The sequence below is a fragment of the Tamandua tetradactyla genome, chromosome 18, assembly GCF_023851605.1.
Source record: "Tamandua tetradactyla isolate mTamTet1 chromosome 18, mTamTet1.pri, whole genome shotgun sequence".
Classification (NCBI taxonomy): domain Eukaryota; kingdom Metazoa; phylum Chordata; class Mammalia; order Pilosa; family Myrmecophagidae; genus Tamandua; species Tamandua tetradactyla.
In genome coordinates, this window is record NC_135344.1 from 72,619,165 (window position 1) to 72,643,642 (window position 24,478).

The 24,478-nt window shown below is 37.3% G+C and overlaps 1 protein-coding gene and 1 non-coding gene across 5 annotated transcripts in view; one reads left to right on the top strand and one right to left on the bottom strand.

Moving 5' to 3' along the window:
* ANKRD12 (ankyrin repeat domain 12) overlaps positions 1-24,478 on the top strand; it is a 162,655-nt gene that overhangs the window by 15,913 nt on the left and 122,264 nt on the right. For 3 of the 4 annotated variants that reach the window (XM_077135964.1, XM_077135963.1, XM_077135965.1), the window contains exon 2: positions 24,198-24,335. In XM_077135964.1, coding sequence (XP_076992079.1) covers positions 24,249-24,335 — 87 coding nt within the window. In that variant the 5' untranslated portion in view covers positions 24,198-24,248. Of the gene's footprint in view, positions 1-24,197; positions 24,336-24,478 lie in introns of those variants that run through there. The other variant, XM_077135966.1, reaches the window with a different exon arrangement.
* LOC143662864 (U2 spliceosomal RNA) lies at positions 9,177-9,367 on the bottom strand. Its single transcript, XR_013165632.1, has one exon. It is a non-coding gene; the product is annotated as a U2 spliceosomal RNA (small nuclear RNA).

Consider the following 24,478-nt stretch of genomic DNA (forward strand, 5'->3'; position numbering starts at 1 on the left):
TTTAATGTTTTTTATTGTGAAATATAACAAATATACAAAGAACAGAAAGAAAAAGCAATTATTTTCGAAATATACTTCAACAAGTATTTACAGAACAGATTTCAGAGTTTGTTACAGGTTACCATTCCACTATTTCAGATTTTTCCTTTTAACTGCTCTAAAACACTGGAGGCTAAAAGAAATGCAAATATAGTGATTCAGCCACCGTACTCATTTATTAAATCCTATTTTCTCTATAATAACTGCTTGTCCTGTGATCCTTCTAATCTATAGGGCTTTCGACAATGCCTTTTCTGACTTTTCATCTTGAGAAGGGGTGTGAACAATAATGGATGGGGGTTATAATAAGGTGTTAATCTTGGAGAGACTGGTCTCTCTGGATTTCAGGATTTATCTGGCCTAGGAACCCTCTGGAAGTTATAGGTTTCAGAAAACTAAACTTAGTGCATGAAATTTTTATAGAGTCTCAGTCAGAGCCCTAGGTGTTCTTAAGAGTTAATAAGAGTGATGTTGGTTGGGGTCTGGCAAACCATGCCAATTAGCAATATCTATCTGAAGCTTGCATAAGAGTAGCCTCCAGAATAGCCTCTTGACTCTATTTGATCACTCTTAGCCACTGATACTTTATTTTATTACACTTCTTTCCCCCCTTTTGGTCAGGAAGGCAGTATTGATCTCACAGTGCCAGGTCTAGATTGATCCCTGGGAATCATGTCCCACTTTGTGAGGGAGACTTTCACCCCTGAATGTCATGTCCCACATAGAGAGGAGGGTAGTGATTTTCCTTACAGAGTTGGAATAGCAGTGATATCTAAAAATATATATTTCCTATCCCTTAAATTATTATAATAGTAATGCCATTAAAAGGAAAATACCAAGATAATTCATTTTGTTTTTTTTTTTAATATTTTTATTGTAAACCTTACCAAACAAACATAGAAACATTCTTAACATACAAACATTCCATACATGGTATACAATTAGTGGCTCACAGTATCATCACATAGTTGTGTATTCATCACCCTGATCATTTTTTTGAACATTTGCATCTATCCAGAAAAAGAAAAAAGAAAAAAACTCATACATACCATACCCCTTATCCCTCCCTCTCATTGACCACTAATATTTCTATTTACCCAATTTATTTAACCTTTGTCCTCCCTATTATTTGTTTATTTTTTATCCATATTTTTTACTCTTCTCTTCATACCTTAGATAAAAGGAGCATCAGACACAGGTATTCACAATCACACAGTCACATTGTAAAAGCTATATCATTTATACAGTCATCTTCAAGAAACATAGCTACTAGAACACAGCTCTATAGTTTCACGTACTTCCCTCTAGTCACTCTAATACACATTAAGTAAAAAGGAGATATCGATACAACACGTAAGAATAACCTCCAGGATAACCTCTCGACTCTGAAATCTCTCAGCTACTGACGTTTTTTTATTTTCTTGTTTTGTTTTTTATGATTTTTTTTTTGGCATGTGCAGGCACTGGGAATCGAACCGGGGTCTCCAGTACAGCAGGTGAGAAGGAGAACTTTACCATTGAGCCACCTTTGCCCCCACTGACACTTTATTTTGTCTCATTTCTCTCTTCCCCCTTTTGATCCAAGATTTCTGCCCCACGTTGCCAGGCATATTTACACGAATTCTGGATTCTTTTGTTTTAGAAGGAGATATATTTTACTGCTGTAATTAAGTAAAATGGAAAAGCTTGCAAACCTAGTGGCATAGTTTTATCTCTCAAGTGTGGCAGTAAGTTGCCATTAGATGAATATGCATAGACTCTGGTGTGTTAAGTTGCCATTAGATGAATATGCTTAGACTCTGGTCTGTAATGAGCAAGAATAAATTTATTTCAAGGATATACATATCTTTGGGAAAGGCAGAATCGCATATTAATCTCCATATCTTAATCTCAACAACCTGAAATTGATGGATAGCAAATTCCAAAGTCGAGCTCACAGCCAGTTGACTTTAAACAAGGAAGTAGCCCTTAAAAAGTGTTGATGCTTTGGTGCAACCCTTGGGGTAAGGAGATCGAAGTACAAAGCAGTGTAACAGCCACTAAGACTGTTATTCAAAAAATGGCAGGATATGAATAATTCTTCTTAGTCACATGAAGATACCATCAACTATTTTCATTTATAAAGTGGCTCTATCACTTTGCATTCCCACACTACCTCTAACCCCCAGCTATGTATCAGTGTTCCAGTTTCTCCACATCCTTATATGATGTTCTGTCTCTTAAATTTTAGCTCTTCTGGTGGATGTGTAGTGGCATCACATAGAAATTTTAATTTCTTGATTACTAAAGAAGTTGAGCATTTTTTCTTGGGCTTATTTGCTATCCATTATATATTTTTTGGTGAATTTTGTCAAAATCTTCAGTTTTAAAATTGTGGTTATCTTGTTACTGATTTATAAGAATTATTTATTTATTTTTTATGTAAAGTCCTTTATGAAAACATGGTTTGGAAATAATTTCTCCAAATACGTGGAGATTTGAACAAAAGGTTTTGACTGTGAAGTCTAGTTAGTTACTCCTTTTTTTTTTTTTTTTTTGCTAATTCTTCTTAGCTGGTTGGCTGGCTTTATTTATTTATTTATTCATTCATTGCAAACATACACTGCCCCTTCCCCCACTGTAACCTCTAATCTGCTTTCTACTAAAGTGAATTTTCTTTTCCTAGTCATCTCTTATAAGTGGTATCAAACAATTTTTGTCCTTGTGTGTATTGTTTGTTTACTGAGCATAATGTTTTCAAGGTTCTTCCATGCTGCATGTGTCATAACTACATTCTTTCTTATGGCCAAATAATATTGCATTGTGTGTATGTACCTCATTTTGTTTATGCATTCATTTGTCGATAGACATTTGGGTTATTTCCAGCATTTGGCAGTTGTGAATAGTGCTACTATAAACATTTGTGTAGAAGTACATGTTTGTGATGTTGATTTCATTCTCTTTGGGTATATACCCACCTAGAAGTAGGATTGGTAATTCTTTATTTAACTGTTTGAGGAACTGCCATATTACTTTCCACAATAGCTGCAGCATTTTACATTCTCACCAACAATATACTAGAGTTCCAATTTCTCTGCATCTTCTCCAACACTTTTTATTTTCGATTTTATTATTATTATTATTTTGTATGCTGTATGGTGGGAGTCACATTTCATTCTTTTTTCATGTGAGTAATCCCCTTATTGCAGCACCATTTGTTGAATTTTTGTTTGGTTTTTCATTGTTTGTTTGCTTGTTTGTTTGTTGGGGAAGTTCATGGGCGGAATCGAACCCCGGTCTCCCACATGGTAGGTGCGAATTCTGCCGCTGAAGTACTCTTGCACCCTCTTATTTTCCTTTTTTATAATAATAGCCATCCTTGTGGATGTGAAGTCATTTATCATTGTGGTTTTAATTTGTGTTTTCCTAATGGCTATTTATGTTGAACATCTTTTCATGTTGTTTGTTGGCCATTTGTATTATTGTCTTTTGAAAAATGTCTATTCAAGTCCTTTGTCCATTTTTTTTTTAACCAGTACATTTTTTTTTATTAGAAGTTGTAGGTTTACAGAAAAATCATGCACAAAGTGCGAGTTCCTATATACTGCCCTATTATTAACACCTTGCAATAGTTTGGTACATTTGTTAAAATTGATGAAAGAACATTTTTATAATTGTACTGCTAACTACACATCTTAGCAGTTTTTTAAAACTTTTTAAATTGTATAATATATATACAAAACAAAGAAAGAAAACAATTGTTGTCAAACCACTCTTCAATAAGTAGCTACAGGATCGATCCCACAGTTTGTCATGGGCTACCAAACCATCATCTCAGATTTTTCCTTCTAGCAACTCCAGAAAATAGAAGGCTAGAAGGAATAAATATTTTTTTATCATCACAGTCTTTTCTTCTTTTTTTTTGTTTGTGCAAAATAGCATATATACAGGGTGGGCCACGATGGCTCAGCAGGGAGTGGTCTCGCCTGCCATGCTGGAGACCCAGGTTTGATTCCCGGTGCCTGCCCATGCAAAAATAATAATAATAATAATAACATATATACAAAAAAGCAATAAATTTCAAAAACCAGCAACACAGGTAGTTGTGGAACATATTTCAGGGTTTGGTATGGGTTGAATTTCCACAATTTTAGGTTTTTACTTGTAGGTGTGCTAAGATACTGGAGACTAAAAGAAATATCAATTTAATGATTCAGCAATCATATTCATTTGTTAAACCCTACATTCTCTGTCTAATTCCACCATCACCTTTGATCTTTCTATCCCACTCTTTAGGGGTATTTGGGCTATGGTCATTCTGACTTTTTCACTTGGAAGGTGCTGTCAGTAATATGGGGTAGGGAGATGGAACTAGCTGATGTTATGGAGTGGCTGGCCTCTAGGTTTCACGAGGTATCTGGTCCGGAGACCCATCTGCTTTGTCCTTTTTTTTTTCTTTTTTTATTAATTTTTAAAATTAAAAAAAAAAAACACAAGCATTCTTAACTTATGATCATTCTGTTCTACATGTATAATCAGTAATTCATAATATCATCACATAGCTGCATATTCATCATTATCATCATTTCTTGGAATATTTGCATCAATTAAAAAAAAAAAAGACAATAGAAAAAAATTCATACATACCATACTCCTTACCTCCCTTTCATTGATCACTAGCATTTCAATCTGTTTATTTTAGCATTTGTTCCCCCATTATATATTTTTATTCCATGTATTTTACTCATCTGTTGATAAGATAGATAAAAGGAGCATCAGACACAAAATTTTCACAATCACACAGTCACATTGTGAAAGCTGTATCATTATACAATCATCTTTAAGCAACATGGCTACTGGAACACAGCTCTACATTTTCAAACTGTTCCCTCCAGCCTTTTCATTACATCTTTTTTAAATTTTTATTTTTAAATAAAAAAAAATACGGGAAAGAAACACAAACATTCTTAGTATATGCTCATTCCGTTCTACGTATATAATCAGTAATTCACAATATCATCACATAGGTGCATATTCATCATCATGATCATTTCTTAGAACATTTGCATCAGTTCAGACAAAGAAATAAAAAGACAACAGAAAAATAAAACGAAAACAGAAAAAAAAAATCATACATACCATAACCCTTACCGCTCCCTTTCATTGATCACTAGCATTTCAAACTAAATTTATTTTAACATTTGTTCCCCCTATTATTTATTTTTATTCCATATGTTCCACTCATCTGTTGACAAGGTAGATAAAGGAGCATCAGACACAAGGTTTTCACAATCACAGAGTCACATTGTGAAAGCTATATCATTATACAATCATCATCAAGAAACATGGCTACTGGAACACAGCTCTACATTTTGAGGCAGTTCCCTCCAGCCTCTCCATTACATCTTGGATAACAAGGTGATATCTACTTACTGCATAAGAATAACCTCCAGGATAACCTTTCCACTCTGTTTGGAATCTCTTAGCGATTGACACTTTGTCTCATTTCACTCTTCCCCCTTTTGGTTGAGAAGGTTTTCTCAATCCCTTGATGCTGGGTCTCAGCTCATTCTAGGATTTCTGTCCCACGTTGCCAGGAAGGTCCACACCCCTGGGAGTCATGTCCCACGTAGACAGGGGGAGGGTGGTGAGTTTGCTTGTTGTGTTGGCTGAAGAGAGAAGCCACATCTGAGCAACGGAAGAGGTTCTCTTGGGGGTGACTCTTAGGCCTAATTTTAAGTAGGCTTGACCTATCCTTTGTGGGGTTAAGTTTCATATGAACAAACCCCAAGACTGGGGGCTCAGACTATAGCTTTGGTTGTCCACACTGCTTGTGAGAATATCAAGAATTCAACTTGGGGAGGTTGAATTTTACCCCATTCCCACCATTCCCCGAAGAGGACATTGCAGGTACTTTTCCACTCACTGACCAAATCACTCTGGGATTCATCGGGGCATCACTCTGTACAAACCAACAAAATCTCATATCCTACCCAAGGTTCCATGTACTTATGTTGTTCAGCCAACTATCTACATAAGTTATATTAGGAGATGCACTAGTCAAAATATAAATTTTGTAACAAATAAACATTTTTTGCTTTAGTCTAACATATAAGTTGAAATTTTAAAATGTTAATTACCATCTATTTTCAGCACCCTGCAGCAATGACATTGCTTTGTTCTTCCTCATGCAAAAACCTTTTTTAAATTTGTGCATTTAGTCATTATCATTATACACTCTAGGCATTCCTAGATTATACCATCTCAATCTTTGTCGTCTTTCTTTCTGATTTCATTTATGCCCCCAGGCCTCCTCCCTCTATCATTCTCACATTCAGCTTCATTCAGTGTTTTAACATAATTGTATTACAGTTAGGTAGTATTGTGCTGTCAATTTCTGAGTGTTTATATTCAGTCCTGTTGCACAGTCTGTATCCCTTCAGTTCCAGTTACCCAATATCTTACCCTATTTCTATCTCCTGATGATCTCTGCTACCAATGAAATATTCCAAGTTTATTCACTAATGTCAGCTCCTATCAATGAGACCATGCAGTATTTGTCTTTTTGTTTTTGACTAATCTCACTCAGCATAATGTCCTCAAGGTCCATCCATGTTGTTACATACTTCATAACTTTATTCTTTCTTACAGCTGCATACTATTCCATCGTATGTATGTCTACAGTTTGTTTAGCCACCCGTCTGTTGATGGACATTTTGGCTGTTTACATCTCTTGGTAATTGTAAATCATGCTGCTATAAACATTGGTGTGCAAATGTCTGTGTCCTTGCCCTCATGTCCTTTGAGTAGAGACAGCATATAGATGGGTCCTGTTTTTTAATCCATTCTACTAGTTTATGTCTTTTGGTTGGGGAGTTTAATCCATTAACATTCAGTGTTATTACTACATGGGTAGTACTTTCTTCTACCGTTTTGCCTTTTGGATTTTATATGTCGTATCTAGCTTTCCTTCATTTTACCTTTACTCATAGGCTTCCTTTCTACACTCTTCTCCACACCTCTCTCTTCTGTCTTTTCGTATCTGTCTCTAGTGCTCCCTTTAGTATTTCTTGCAGAGCTGGTCTCTTGGTCACAAATTCTCTCAGTGATTTTTTGTCTGAAAATGTTTTAATTTCCCCCTCATTTTTGAAGGAAAATGTTGCTGGATATAGAATTCTTGGTTGGCAGTTTTTCTCTTTTAATAATTTAAATATATCATCCCGCTGTCTTCTCACCTCCATGATTTCTGATGTGAAATCTTACGCATAGTCTTATTGGGCTTCCCTTGTATGTGATGGATTGCTTTTCTCTTGCTGCTTTCAAGATTCTCTCTTTCTCTTTGACCTCTGACATTCTGATTAGTAAGTGTCTTGGAGTACGTCTGTTTGGAACTATTCTCTTTGGGGTATGCTGCACTTCTTGGATCTGTAATTTTAAGTCTCTCTTAAGAGTTGGAAAATTTTCAGTGATAATTTCTTCCATTAGTTTTTCTTCTCCTCTTCCCTTCTCTTCTTCTGGGACACCCACAGCACGTATATTCATGCGCTTCATATTGTCATTCAATTCCCTGAGTCCCTGTTCATATTTTTCCATTTTTTTCCCTATAGTTTCTGTTTCTTGTCGGATTTCAGATGTTCCATCCTCCAGTTCACTGATCTTGTCCTCTGCCTCTCGAAATCTACCATTGTAGGTTTCCATTGTTTTTTTCATCTCTTCTACTGTGTCTTTCATTCCCATAAGTTCTGTGATTTTCTTTTTCAGACTTTTGGTTTCTTCTTTTTGTTCATTTCTTGCCTTCTTTATATCCTCCCTCAATTTATTGATTTGGTTTTTAATGTGGTTTTCCGTGTCTGTTCGTATATTCTGAATTAATTGTTTCAGCTCCTGTATCTCATTTGAATTGCTGGTTTGTTCCTTTGGGCCATATCTTCAATTTTCCTAGTGCGATTTGTTATTTTTTGCTGGTGTCTAGGCATTTAATTACCTTAATTAGTTTGTTCTGGAGATTACTTTCACTTCTTTAACTAGGTTTTTCTTGCTGGATGAATTTGTTGTCTCTCTGTTCTTTGACATTCTGTTCAGCTTTATCTTGACCTCTAGCTTAAGTTTTGTTTAACAGAGGATAATTTTTCAGTTCTTGTTTTCTTGTTTCTTGCCCTGCTTGTATGGTGCCTTTTTCACCCTACCCCTAGGAGGGTCTACTTAGGCATTATAGACCCCAGCTGGATTTTCCCAGACCAAACTGCCCTCCTATCAAGGGGCGGAGTCACCTGTGTCAGTTTTCCCTGAGGATGAGACCCAGTAGGTTGAAAGACTTTCCTGTGAAGTCTCTGGGCTCTGTTTTTCTTATCCTGCCCAGTATGTGGCACTTGTCTGCCTGCGAATCCCACCAGCATAAGATGATGTGATATGTTGAACATTGGCAGACTCTCCCTGCTGGGGGTGTGGTGGAGACAGAGGAGAGGTTGTAGGCTGATTTTAATGGCTTCAAATTACCAAGCCCTGGTGTCTGAATTCCTTGAGGGAGGGATTCCACCTGAGTTGGGCTTCACCCCTCCCCTGGGGAAGGCACAGGCTCCAGACAGGCCCTGAAACGAGCTTGTTTCTGCCTATGCTTGTGTCAGTTGCAGCCTGAGAAATCCTGCCACTTTATCTGAAGGCAGCCAAGCCTTTGTAGAAACACAGCCACAAAAACCTGTTTCCTCTTTTTTTTTTTCTTTTTCAGTCAGCCCTGCCCTCTTGGCGCTGGGGCAGAAATGAGTGACCTCTGCTTTGACCAGGTTCACCTGAGCAGGGGGCCTATTTTTAGTAGTCAGAATTTGTTAATTATTTCCACAATTGGTGTTTGGTTGGGCTCAACCCTGCTGCTGGTAAAGTCCCTTTCCTTTCCTCTCTGGGAAGCAGCCTGTGGGGGAGGGGCGCTGGCCCCTACGGCTTGGGGAACTCATGGTTCTGGGGGGGCTCGCAGGCGGTCCAGCTGGTCCAGACTGGGGTACGCTGTGTGTCCGGTCACTGACGTGGCCCCAGGAGCTGTTCTGTACTGTTTCTGATTATTTAGTAGTTGTTCTGGAGAACGAACTAAAATGCACACATTGCTAAGCTGCCCTCTTGGCCCAGAAGTCTTTTTTAAATTTTTTATACATTTATTATTGCCCCGAGGGGGATGCACCGTTCCTGGAAGTACTGCAATACCAGGTCGATGCACGGAGTGGACGGAGCAAGCTTCTATTCCATTTCCCAGCTCCAAATAGCCATTTAATATATTGTCCTCGGATAGAGGATGTATCAGATGTTAAACTGATAAGAACAGATACTACACTTGATCTTAGCCAAAAGGTTTAGAAGTGATGCTTTGTCCATTTTTAAAGTTGGGTTTGTCTTTTGTTGTTGAGTTGTAGGAGTTCTTTATATATTCTGGATGTTAAACCCTTATCCGATATGTGGTTTGAAACTATTTTCTCCCATTCCATAGGTTGTCTTTTCACTTTCTTGTAATTTCCTTCATTGCAAAAAAGTTTTTAATTTTGAAGAATTCAAATTTATGTGTTGCTTATTTTGTCGCCCCTGTTTTTGTTGTTATAATTAACAATCCATTGTTGAATCTCAGCTCATAGAGATTTGCTTCTATATTGCTTATCTTCTCAGAAAGTCTTATAGTTTTAGCTCTTATAGTTAGATGTGCTGGTTTGAAATGATGTATGTCCCCTAGAAAAGCCATGTTTTAATCAGAATCCCATTTCATAAAGGCAGAATAATCCCTACTCAATACTGTATGTTTGAAACTGGAGATGTGATTTAATCAAGCGTGGTTGTTAAACTGGATTAGGTGATGACATGTCTCCACCCATTTGGGTGGGCCTTGATAAGTTTCTGGAGTCCTATAAAAGAGGAACATTTTGGAGAATGAAGGAAATTTGGAGAGAGCAGAGAATGCTGCAGTACCATGAAGCGGAGAGTCTGTGAACCAGCGACTTTTGGGAATGAAGGAGGAAAACACTTCCCAGGGAGCCTTATGAAACAGAAAGCCAGGAGACAAAGCTAGCAAATGATGCTGTGTTCGCCATGCACCCTTCCAGCTGAGAGAGAAACCCTGAACTTCATCGCCTTCTTGAATCAAGGTATCTTTCCCTGGATGGATGTCTTTGATTGGACATTTCTATAGACTTGTTTTAATTGGGACATTTTCTCAGCCTTAGACTGTGAACTAGCAACTTATTAATTTCCCTTTTTTAAAAGCCATTCTGTTTCTGGTATATTGCATTCCGGCAGCTAGCAAACTAGAACATTAGGTCTTTAATCCATTTTGAGTTGATTTTTGTACGTGATGTAGGGGAGATGTCCAACTTCATTTTTCTGCATGTAGATGGACAGTTTTGCCAACACCATTTCTTTTAGAGACTATTTTGTACTCACTCCATGTACTCAGCACTCAAGTGACCAGAGATGTGTGCATCTCTTTCTGGACTTTCAGTACTGCACCACTGATTTTATTTGTCTATCCTTGTGTCAGTAGCACACTGTTTTAATTGCTGTCACCATGTAATACAATTTGAAATTGTGTAATGTGAGTCTTCCAGCCTTGTTCTTTTTTTTCAAGACGGTTTAGCCCCTTGCAATTTTATGTACCTTTAAAGATCTGTTTTTTTCATTTCTGCAAAAGAGACCTGCTGTAATTTTAGTAAGGATTGCATTGATTTCTTTTGATATAGGTTTGTTGATATTTTCTATTTCCTTTTTAACCCATTGGTCATTTAAGGGAGTGCTGTTTAATTGCTATATATTTGTGTATTTTCCATTGTTTCCTCTGTTACCGATTTCTAGCTTCACTCTGTTATGGTGAGAGAGTTTATGTGAAAGTTTTCCCTCAGCTTTTAATTCAACTTTTCTGGGTTCAGTATTCTATGTAACAGTTTTTGGTTTTCAGCATTTAAATAGTAAGAGGAGAGTCTTACTACCTAGGCTTCCATGGTTTCTATTGAGAAATCAGATGTTAATGTTATTAAGGATCCCATGCATGTGACACTTTCCTTATATTTGCAGATGTCATGATCCTAATACAGAAAATCTTGAAAAATCCTCAGCAAAGTTGGATCTAGTAAATGAATTCAGTAAAGTGGCAGGATTCAAGATCAATACCGCAAAATTTGTATTTTTTCTATAGACTATCAATGAGCAATTGGAAGAAGAAATCAAGGAAAAAAATTCCAGTTACAATAGCAACTAAAAGAACCACATATCTGAGAATAAATCTAACCAAGAATGAAAGGACTCACACAGAAAATTACAAAACATTGCTAAAAGGAATCAAAGAAGACATAAATAAATGGAAGGGCATTCTGTGTTCATTGATAGGGAGACTAAATATTGTTAAGACTTTGGTTCTCCCAGCAGTGATTTACAAATTCTACACACTCCCAGTCAAAATTCCAACGACCTTCTTGGCAGAGATGGAAAAGCCAGTCATGTGGAAGTGTACCTGGCCTCTAATAGCCAAAGTCATCATGATAAAGCAAAACAAAGTTGAAGTACTCACACTTCCTGATTTTAAACTTAGTGTAAAGCCACAATAATCAAAACAGTATGGTATTGGCAGCCAGGTAGACATACAGACCAATGGAATTAAACTATGAGCCCAGAATTCAATCCTCACGTTTGTGGTCAACTTGACGAGGGGGCAAAGACCACTCAGTGGGGAAAGAATAATCTCTTCAACCAATGGTGCTGGTAAAACTGGATCTTCATTTACAGGGGAAAGAAGGAGAGACCCCTACCTCCCATCTTATATAAAAATCAACTCAAAATGGATCAAAGAACTAAATATAAGAACCAGAATTGTCACACTACTGGAAGAAAACATGGAGAAGCATAGTTAGGACTTTGTGTTAGAAATGGTTTCTTAGACTTTATGCCCAAAATACAAGCAGTTAAAGAAATAAAATGGAGAAATGGGTGTGCTGCTTTGAAAAGATTATGTACTCTAGAAAGACCATGTTTTAATCCTGATCCGTTTTGTGGAGGCAGCCATTTCTTTTAATCCCCATTCAGCACTGTACGTTGGAAACTTGATTAGATGATCTCCAAGGAGATGCGACAGGCCCAATTATGGGTATTAACCTTTTATTAGAGGGAGATGTGACTCCACCCATTCCAGATGGGTCTTGATTAGTGTACTGGAATCCTTTAAAAGAGGAAACATTTTGGAAAAAAGCTTCAGAGCTACAAGAATCCGTGCAGCCAGAGACCTGTGGAGATGAGGAAGGAATATGCTCCAGATGTTGTCATGTTCGCCATGTGTTTTTCTAGTTGAGAGAGGAACCCTGAACTTCATCGGCCTTACTTGAGTGAAGGTAACCTCTTGTTGGTGCCTTAATTTGGACATTTTTATAGACTTGCTTTAATTGGGATATTTTCACATCTTTGGAACTGTAAACTTGCCACTCAATAAATTTCCCCTTTTAAAAGCCATGCTGTTTCTGATACATTGCATTTTGGGCAGCTAGCAAACTAGAACAATGGGACTTCATCAGAATTAAAACATTTTGTGCCTCAAAGAACTTTATGGGAAAGTGAAACAACAACCTACAGAATGGGAGAAAATATTTAGAAACCACATATCTGATAACACCTTAATATCCAGAATATATAAAGAAATTCTTCAACCCAGCAACAAAAGACAGTCTAATTTTAATATGTACAAAAAAACCCTGAATAGACATTTCTCCAAAGAAGATATACAGATGGCCAAATGGCACATGAAAAAATGTTCAACATCATTAACCATTAGGGAAATGTACATTAAAACTTCGAGATACCATTTCACACCTAGTAGAATCGCTACTTATTCAAAAAACTGGAAAATTACAAGTGTTTGAGAGGATATGAAGAAATAAGGACCCTTTCCCATTTTTTAGTGGAAATGTAAAATAGGGCAGCTGCAATGGAAGATGGTTTGGCAGTTCCTCAGAAAGTTGTTATGGAATTACCACGTAACCCAGCAATCCCTCTTCTAGGTATATACACAGAAGTATTGAAAGAGGGAGTCGAACAGATATCTTCACACAGATGTTCATAGTAGCATTCTCACCTGCCAAAAGATGGAAGCAACCCAAGTGTCCATAAGCCAATGAATGGATGTACAAAATGTGGTATATACATACAATGGAGTATTATTCCGCCATAAACTGGAATGAAGTTCTCATCCATAGAACTGGAATGAACCTTGAAGACATCATGTTGAGTGAAATAAGCCAGACACAAAAGGACAAACATTTGTGTTATCTCATTAATGTGAAATAATTAAAATAAACAAACTCATAGCATCATTATCTAAAATATAGGTTACTAGGAGCAGGGTGAGGGTAGCAAATAGAGAGTTAAGACTTAAAATTTACAGTTTCTATTTGGGATGATGGAAAAATTTTGGTAATCAGTGATACTGATGGTAGCACAACATTGTGAATGTAATTTACAGCACTGAATTATATATGTGAATGTAGTTAGAAGGGGAAATTTTAGGTTGTATAAATGTTATTAAAATAAAATTTAAATAAATTCGTGAAACTACACAACACAAAATCTTTAAACCATGGAGTGACTCTTCTGTTTAACCATGAAGTATCGTTAATAGTACAATTGCAGAAATATGTTAATCAATTGTAGCAAATATTCCACACCAATGCAAGGTGTTGATAATAGGGTAGTATATGGGAATCTTGTATTTCACACATAATTTTTCTGTAACTCACAACTTCTGTAATTGACATCAACAACAAAAGATAGCATATGTACCCTCTCAAAAAAAAAAAATGCAAATCCCATACAGAGAACTCTAACATATCTTTACCCACCAATGCCTACCTCCACCATTTTTGACATTTTACCATGTTTGTTGTTTCATTCTATCCATACCTGTCTGTCTGTGTATCTGCCTTGTAAATATTTTTAAGTTATAGCCATCATGCTCCTTCAACACTTAATACTTCCATGTACATTCCCTAAGAAGAAAGATACTCACTTGTGTAGGCACTTTACGTATAGTTACTGTTTCAGCTTACTAAAGCTGTCAGAATGCAATATACCAGAAATGGATTGGCTTTTACAAAGGGGATTTATTAGGTTACAAATTTACAGTTCTCAGGCCATGAAAATGTCCAAATTCAGACAGAGAAAAATATCTTGACTTTGAAGAAAGGCTGTTAGCGTCTGGAACACCTCTGTCAAAAACTGGGAAGACACGTGGCTGGTATCTTACTAGTCCTTGCTTGAAGTTCATTGTTTTCAGCTTCTGAGTCCAATGGCTTTCTCTCTAAGTGTCTTGGGTCCTCACTGAGCTTCTCTGGGGCAGACTCTGGGTCTCATCTCTTAGCTTTGCATCTCCAAACATCTGTGTTTGGTTTCATTTCTCTGCCCTCTATCAGCTGTTTGAGCTTCTGTCATCTCTGGGGGCATTTCCTTCTGCAACACCAAATGTCTGTGTCTGAGCTTTCTACAAAATGTTTACCTCACCTAAGAGTCACCCCCAAGAGAAACTCTTTTGTTGCTCAGATGTAACCTCACTCTTCAGCCAACACAAGAATCAAGCTCACCACCCTCCCCTTGTCTACGTGGGACATGACTCCCAGGGGTGTGGACCTTCCTGGCAACGTGGGACAGAAATCCTAGAATGAGCTGAGACCCATCATCAAGGGATTGAGAAAACCTTCTCTACCAAAAGGGGGAAGAGTGAAATGAGACACAGTGTCAATGGCTGAGAGATTCCAAACAGAGTTGAGAGGTTATCCTGGAGGTTATTCTTACACATTGAGTACATATCATCTTGTTATTCAAGATGTAATGGAGAAGCTGGAGGGAACTGCCTCAAAATGTAGAGCTGTGTTCCAGTAGCCATGTTTCTACACATGACTGTGTGGTTGTGAAAATCTTGTGTCTGATGCTCCTTTTATCTACTTTGTCAACAGACGAGCAGAACATATGGAATAAAAATAAATATTGGGAACAAATGTTAAAATAAATTTAGTTTGAAATGCTAGTGATCAGTGAAGGCGAGGGGTAAGGGGTATGGTATGTATAATCATTTTTTTTTTCTGTTTTCATTTTATTTCTTTTTCTGAATTGATGCAAATGTTCTAAGAAATGATGAATATGCAACTAAGTGATGATACTGTGAATTACTGATTATATATGTAGAACAGAATGATCACATATTGTTTTAGTTCGTTTGTTAAATTTTTTAAATTAATAAATGAATAAATTAAAAAAAAATGTTTGCCTTGTAAAGGACTCCAGTAAGCTGATTAAGACCCACTTTGAATGGCCAGGGTCTTGTCTTCATGGAAACAATCTAATTAAAAGGTTCCACCCAAATATGGGTGTTAAACATTTTCGTGGAAGTAACTTAATCCAAAGGTCCTCCCTGACAGCAGGTCTGCCCTGACAAGATTGGATTAGAAGAACGTGGCTTTTCTGGGGTACATACAGTTTCAAACCAGCACAGTTACCAAGAAATTTAACATTGTTATAAAACTTACATGTGCCAGTATGGTCCTTTTGAATCTTTTCTCCTCCGTTATTAGATCCCATGTACTATCAGTATTGCCTTTTTCTACGCCCGTGTAAATTCAGTTTTTTTTTTAAAACAATTCCTTCTGTGGAACAAAAAGACTCCACTGTTTACAAGGTTATTTTGAATTGCAAAAATTATCTACCCCTCCACTTGTATTCCCCATTCAATCTTGGCTGCCACTATCAAAGTTACAAGGATTTTTTTTTGCATTAATTTCTCCAGGTCTATAAAATAGATGCATTACATATTGCATTTAATTGTCCTTGTCTTTTTAGTTGTACTTTCTCTCTTTTTTTAAAATGTGGAAATCCATATGCAAATAAACCTTATTCCAACCCCTCCCAAGCAAACCATTCAGTGGGATTAATCACTCTCAATGTTGCAGAACCTCACCACCATTCATTTCTAGAACTTTCTCTTCACCTTAAGCAGAAACCCTACACCTGTTACGCATTACTCCCCGTTTCCCCTGCCTTCTGCCCCTGGTAACTTGTACTTTATTTTCTCTCTCTATGTGTTTGAATAGTCGCTGATATTTTCATTGTGGTGGTTATCATGGAGCTTAAATTTAACGTCTTAAATCTATAACAATGTCATTGGGTTTAGTAGTAACTTAATTTCAATAACATACTGAAATTGTATTCCTATACTCCTTCGAGTCCCCATACCTTTATATCACAAATTACATGTTTATGTATTTTTGAGACCAGAACCATTGATAAACATTTTATATATTTGCCTTTTATATCCTATAGGAAGTAAAAAATAGAGTTACAAACCAAAAATTCTCTAGTACTGGTATTTATATTTACCTATGTCATTCTCTTCACTGTAGATCTGTATTTCTTCATGCAGCTTCCGTTTATCATCTGTACTTTTTCCCTTTCAACCTGTAGAACTCCTTTTAGCATCTCTTGTAGGGCCAGTCCAGTGGTGATGAACTCCCTCAGCTGTTGTTTATCTGGGAATGTTTTAATTTCTCCATCATTTTTGCAACAGACAATGCCTGATACAGATTACTTGGTTAGCAAGTTTTTGCTTTCAGCACTTTAAATATGTCTTCCCATTGCCTTCTTGCCTCCATGATTTCCAGTGTGAAATAGCTACTTAACATTGTATGATGTGTTACTTTTCTTCTGTAGCTTTCAGAAATTTCTATTTTTGGTATTTGACAAACTAAAAATCTATTTTTGAATTTTAACGGGTATTCTGTGGGTGTATTTGGGTTTTTCTTGTTTGAAGTTTGTTGAGCTTCTTGGATGTGTATATTCATGTCTTTCATTAAATTTGGAAAGTTTTTGGCCATTATTTTCTTCACACATTTCTTTTGCCCCTTTTTCTCTTCTGGGATTTCACAATATGTATGTTGATAAACTCAGTGGTACACCATTGGTTCCTCAGACAGTTCATTTTTCTTCATTCTTTTTTCTTTATCTTCCTCAGACTAGATAGTTTCAGTTGTTTTATTTTCAGGTACGCAAATGATTTCTTCTGGCAGCTGTAATCTGCTGTTGATCTCCTCAAGGGAATTTTTTATTTCTGTTACTGTGGTCTTCAGTTCTGTTTGGTTCCTTTTCATAATTTCCATCTTTTCTGTTGCTGTTCTTTTTTTTTTTTTTATTAATTAACGGAAAAAAAAGAAATTAACCCAACATTTAGAAATCATACCATTCTACATATGCAATCAGTAATTCTTAACATCATTATATAGATGCATGATCATCGTTTCTTACTACATTTGCATCGGTTTAGAGGAACTAGAAACACAACACAAAAAGGTATAGAATGTTAATATAGAGAAAAGAAATAAAAGTAATAATAATAGTAAAAAAACAAAACAAAACAAAAAAAACCTATAGCTCAGATGCAGCTTCATTCAGTGTTTTAACATGATTACTTTACACTTAGGTATTATTGTGCTGTCCATTTTTGAGTTTTTGTATCTACCTGTTGCACAGTCTGTATCCCTTCAGCTCCAATTACCCATTATCTTACCCTGTTTCTAACTCCTGCTGGACTCTGTTACCAATGACATATTCCAAGTTTATTCTCGAATGTCGGTTCACATCAGTGGGACCATACAGTATTTGTCCTTTAGTTTTTGGCTGGACTCACTCAGCATAATGTTCTCTAGGTCCATCCATGTTATTACATGCTTCATAAGTTTATCTTGTCTTAAAGCTGCATAATATTCCATCGTATGTATATACCACAGTTTGTTTAGCCATTCTTCTGTTGATGGACATTTTGGCTGTTTCCATCTCTTTGCAATTGTAAATAACGCTGCTATGAACATTGGTGTGCAAATGTCCGTCTGTGTCTTTGCCCTTAAGTCCTTTGAGTAGATATCTAGCAATGGTATTGCTGGGTCGTATGGCAATTCTATATTCAGCTTTTTGAGGAACCGCCAAACTACCTTCCACAGTGGTTGCACCATTTGACATTCCCACCAATAGTGGATAAGTGTGCCTCTTTCTCCGCATCCTCTCCAGCACTTGTCATTTTCTGTTTTGTTGATAATGGCCATTCTGGTGGGTGTGAGATGATATCTCATTGTGATTTTGATTTGCATTTCTCTAATGGCCAGGGACATTGAGCATCTCTTCATGTGCCTCTTGGCCATCCGTATTTCCTCTTCTGGTAGGTGTCTGTTCAAGTCTTTTTCCCATTTTGTAATTGGGTTGGCTGTCTTTTTGTTGTTGAGTTGAACAATCTCTTTATAAATTCTGGATACTAGACCTTTATCCGATATGTCATTTCCAAATATTATCTCCCATTGTGTAGGCTGTCTTTCTACTTCCTTGATGAAGTTCTTTGATGCACAAAAGTGTTTAATTTTGAGGAGCTCCCGTTTATTTATTTCCTTCTTCAGTGCTCTTGCTTTAGGTTTAAGGTCCATAAAACCACCTCCAATTGTAAGTTTCATAAGATATCTCCCTACATTTTCCTCTAACTGTTTTATGGGCTTAGACCTAATGTTTAGATCTTTGATCCATTTTGAGTTAACTTTTGTATAAGGTGTGAGATATGGGTCTTCTTTCATTCTTTTGCATATGGATATTCAGTTCTCTAGGCACCATTTATTGAAGAGACTGTTCTGTCCCAGGTGAGTTGGCTTGACTGCCTTATCAAAGATCAAATGTCCATAGATGAGAGGGTCTATATCTGAGCACTCTATTCGATTCCATTGGTTGATATATCTATCTTTATGCCAATACCATGCTGTTTTGACCACTGTGGCTTCATAATATGCCTTAAAGTCCGGCATCGCGAGACCTCCAGCTTCGTTTTTTTTCCTCAAGATGTTTTTAGCAATTCGGGGCAACCTGCCCTTCCAGATAAATTTGCTTATTGGTTTTTCTATTTCTGAAAAATAAGTTGTTGGGATTTTGATTGGTATTGCATTGAATCTGTAGATCAATTTAGGTAGGATTGACATCTTAATTATACTTAGTCTTCCAATCCATGAATACGGTATGCCCGTCCATCTATTTAGGTCTTCTGTGATTTCTTTTAGCAGTTTTTTGTAGTTTTCTTTATATAGGTTTTTTGTCTCTTTAGTTAAATTTATTCCTAGGTATTTTATTCTTTCAGTTGCAATTGTAAATGGGATTCGTTTCTTGATTTCCCCCTGAGCTTGTTCATTACTAGTGTATAGAAATGCTACAGATTTTTGAATGTTGATCTTGTAACCTGCTACTTTGCTGTACTCATTTATTAGCTCTAGTATTTTTGTTGTGGATTTTTCCGGGTGTATTAGTTAGGGTTCTCTAGAGAAACAGAATCAACAGGGAACACTTTGCAAATATAAAATTTATGAAAGTGTCTCACGTGACCATAGGAATGCAGAGTCCAAAATCCACAGGGCAGGCTGTGAAGCCGACGACTCCAATGGATGGCCTGGATGAACTCCACAGGAGAGGCTCACCAGCCAAAGCAGGAATGCAACCTGTCTCCTCTGAGTCCTCCTTAAAAGGCTTCCCATGATTGGATTTAGCATCACTAATTGCAGAAGACACTCCCCTTTGGCTGATAACAAATGGAATCAGCTGTGGATGTAGCTGACGTGATCATGACCTAATCCTATGAAATGTCCTCATTGCAACAGACAGGCCAGCACTTGCCCAATCAGATGAACAGGTACCACAACTTGGCCAAGTTGACACCTGTCCCTAACCATGACACCGGGTTTTCGACGTATAGTATCATATCGTCTGCAAACAGTGATAGTTTTACTTCTTCCTTTCCAATTTTGATGCCTTGTATTTCTTTTTCTTGTCTAATTGCTTTGGCTAGAACCTCCAACACAATGTTGAATAATAGTGGTGATAGTGGACATCCTTGTCTTATTCCTGATCTTAGGGGGAAAGTTTTCAATTTTTCCCCATTGAGGATGATATTAGCTGTGGGTTTTTCATATATTCCCTCTATCATTTTAAGGAAGTTCCCTTGTATTCCTATCTTTTGAAGTGTTTTCAACAGGAAAGGATGTTGAATCTTGTCAAATGCCTTCTCTGCATCAATTGAGATGATCATGTGATTTTTCTGCTTTGATTTGTTGATATGGTGTATTATATTAATTGATTTTCTTATGTTGAACCATCCTTGCATACCTGGGATGAATCCTACTTGGTCATGATGTATAATTCTTTTAATATGTTGTTGGATACGATTTGCTAGAATTTTATTGAGGATTTTTGCATCTATATTCATTAGAGAGATTGGTCTGTAGTTTTCTTTTTTTGTGATATCTTTGCCTGGTTTTGGTATGAGGGTGATGTTGGTTTCATAGAATGAATTAGGTAGTTTTCCCTCCACTTCTAGTTTTTTGAAGAGTTTGAGGAGAGTTGGTACTAATTCTTTCTGGAATGCTTGATAGAATTCAAATGTGAAGCCGTCTGGTCCTGGACTTTTCTTTTTAGGGAGCTTTTGAATGACTAATTCAATTTCTTTACTTGTGATTGGTTTGTTGAGGTCATCTATTTCTTCTTGAGTCAAAGTTGGTTGTTCATGTCTTTCCAGGAACCCGTCCATTTCATCTAAATTGTTGTATTTAGTAGTTTAAAGTAGCGTAAAGTTGTTCATAGTATCCTGTTATTACCTCCCTTATTTCTGTGAGGTCAGTAGTTATGTCTCCTCTTCCATTTCTGATCTTCTTTATTTGCATCCTCTCTCTTCTTCTTTTTGTCATGTTTGCATGACTCCAGAAAAAGAAATAAAAAGATAAAAAAAAAAAACACCCCATACATATCATGCCCTTACCCTTCCTTCTCGTTGACCGCTGGTATTTTCTTCTATCCAATTTATTTTACCCTTTGTCCCCTCTATTATTTACTTATTCTTGATCCATGCCTTTCTAGGAACTTGTCATTTCATCTACATTGTTGTATTTATTAGCATAGAGTTGTTCATAGTATCCTGTTATTACCTCCTTTATTTCTGTGAGGTCAGTGGTTTTGTCTCCTCTTCCATTTCTGATCCTATTTATTTGCGTCCTCTCTCTTCTTCTTTTTGTCAATCTTGCTAAGGGCCCATCTTGTTGATTTTCTCATAGAGCCAACTTCTGGTCTTATTGATTTTCTCTGTTGTTTTCATGTTCTCAGTTTCATTTATTTCTGCTCTAATCTTTGTTATTTCTTTCCTTTTGCTTGCTTTGGGGTTAGTTTGCTGCTCTTTCTCCAGTTCTTCCAAGTGTCCAGTTAATTCCCGAATTTTTGCCCTTTCTTCTTTTTTGATATAGGCATTTAGGGCAATAAGTTTCCCTCTTAGCACTGCCTTTGCTCCGTCCCATAGGTTTTGATATGTTGTGTTTTCATTTTCATTCGTCTCGAGATATTTACTAATTTCTCTTGTCATTTCTTCCTTGACCCACTGGTTGTTTAAGAGTGTGTTGTTGAGCCTTCACGTATTTGTGAATTTTCTGGTACTCTGCCTGTTGTCGATTTCCAACTTCATTCCTTTATGATCTGAGAAAGTGTTGTGTATGATTTCAATCTTTTTAAATTTGTTGATACTTGCTTTGTGACCCAGCATATGGTCTATCTTTGAGAATGATCCATGAGCACTTGAGAAAAAGGTGGATCCTGCTGTTGTGGGGTGTAATGTCCTATAAATGTTTGTTATGTCTAGCTCATTTATTGTAATATTCAAATTCTCTGTTTCTTTATTGATCCTCTGTCTAGATGTTCTGCCCATTGATGAGAGTGGGGAATTGAAGTCTCCAACTATTATGGTAGAAGTGTCTGTTTCCCTTTTCAGTGATTGCAGTGTATTCCTCACGTATTTTGGGGCATTCTGTTTCGGTGCATAAATATTTATGATTGTTATGTCTTCTTGTTGAATTGTTCCTTTTTTTAGTAGATAGTATCCTTCTTTGTCTCTTAACTGTTTTACATTTGAAATCTAATTTGTTGGATATTAGTATAGCTACTCCTGCTCTTTTCTGGTTGTTATTTGCATGAAATATCTTTTCCCAACCTTTCACTTTCAACCTATGTTTATCTTTGGGTCTAAGATGTGTTTCCTGTAGACAGCATATAGAAGGATCCTGTTTTTTAATCCATTCTGCCAGTCAATGTCTTTTGATTGGGGAATTCAGTCCATTAACTTTTAGTGTTATTACTGTTTGGGTAATACTTTCCTCTACCATTTTGCCTTTTGTATTATATATATCATATCTAATTTTCCTTCTTTCTACACTCTTCTCCACACCTCTCTCTTCTGTCTTTTCGTATCTGACTGTAGTGCTCCCTTTAGTATTTCTTGCAGAGCTGGTCTCTTGCTCACAAATTCTCTCAGTGACTTTTTGTCTGAAAATGTTTTAATTTCTCCCTCATTTTTGAAGGACAATTTTGCTGGATATAGGAGTCTTGGTTGGCAGTTTTTCTCTTTTAGTAATTTAAATATATCATCCCACTGTCTTCTAGCTTCCATGGTTTCTGCTGAGAAATCTACACATAGTCTTATTGGGTTTCCCTTGTATGTGATGGATTGTTTTTCTCTTGCTGCTTTCAAGATCCTCTCTTTCGCTTTGATCTCTGACATTCTGACTACTAAGTGTCTTGGAGAATGCCTATTTGGATCTATTTTCTTTGGGGTTCGCTGCACTTCTTGGATCTGTAATTTCAGGTCTTTCATAAGGGTTGGGAAATTTTCAGTGATAATTTCTTGCATTAGTTTTTCTCCTCTTTTTCCCTTCTCTTCTCCTTCTGGCACACCCACAACACGTGTATCTGTGCGCTTCATATTATCATTCAATTCCCTGAGCCCCTGCTCAAATTTTTCCATTCTTTTCCCTATAGTTTCTGTTTCTTTTTGGATTTCAGATGTTCCATCCTCCAGTTCACTAATTCTAACCTCTGTGTTTTGAAATCTACCATTGTAGGTTTCCATTGTTTTTTTCATCTCTTCTACTGTATCTTTCATTCCCATAAGTTCTGTGATTTGTTTTTTCAGACTTTCCATTTCTTCTTTTTGTTCATCCCTTGCCTTCTTCATGTCCTCCCTCAATTTTTTGATTTGGTTTTTGAAGAGGTTTTCCATTTCTGTTCGTATATTCAGAATTAGTTGTCTCAGCTCCTGTATCTCATTTGAGCTATTGGTTTGTTCCTTTGACTGGGCCATATCTTCAATTTTCCTGGTGTGATTTGTTATTTTTTGCTGGTGTCTGGGCCTTTAATCAGATTTCCCTGAGTGTGAGACCGAGCAGGTTGAAAGATTTTCCTGTGAAGTTCTGGACTCTGTTTTTTTTATCCTGCCCAGTAGGTGGCGCTTGTCTGTCTGCGGGTCCCACCAGCAAAAGATGTTGTGGCTCCTTTATTAATGCCACTATTGATGTTTGGTTGGACCCAGTCCCTGCCACTGTCGGAAACTCCCTCCTCTTCCTCTGGACACCTGCCAAGGGGGGAGGGGCACTGGTTGCCGGCCACCGTGGCCTGGGGAGCTCGCCGATCTGAGACCTGTCACCGGACCGGGAAGCCGCCCGCGGGAGAGGGGCGCTGCTTGCCGGCTGCCTCATCTTGGGGAGCCTGCTGATCCGAGACTCCTAGCCGGTCCGGGAAGCCGCCTGCGAAAGAGGGACGCCGGCCACCGTGGCTTGGGAAACTTGCCTCTCTGAGATTCTCAGCCAGCCTGGGAAGGAGGGAGGGAGGAGCTCCGGCCGCCAGCCGCCGTGGCCTGGGGAAGCGTGTGCTGCTCGGGGATCTCACTGCAGCAGAGTTTCATAGTCGGTCTAGCCAGTCCAGACTTGGGTACGCTGTGTGTCCATTCCCTGCCGTGGCCCCGGGAGCTGTTCTGCACTGTTTCTGGTCACCTAGTAGTGCTCTGGAGGAGGAACTAAGACGCGCATACCTTACTAAGCCGCCATCTTGGCCCCCTGCTTTTGAAAGTATATATTTTATTCTAAAGCAACAGACTGCGTAGACTTGCGTAATTGTGAACTTTAATTAGAACTCATATTATTAAATGGAAATATTTAGTATTATGATGGTATGCAGTTTTATGTATCTTCTGTTATTAGTGTTAGGATAGCCCGCATCTATTACGTAGCTTTTGTTAGCCTATTAAATATGTTCTTTTGTATATGCATACAAATAACTCATATATCCATTCTTAACAGATCCAGGATGAGAAGACTGATCAAAGAAGAAGCTAGCTGAAGAGCTATAAGATGCCCAAATCTGGGTTCTCAAAACCAGTTCAGAGTGAAAATTCTGACAGTGACAGCAATATGGTAGAGAAGCCATGTGGAAGAAAGGTATATAATTATATGAAAGATTTGTTCACTCTTTCGAAATTATGGGGGGAAAATTCTCAATATTTTTAGTAATTACTCATAAAATAAACTCAGTATAGGTGACAGACTTATATCCTAACTATGCCCTTCAGAAATAAATTATT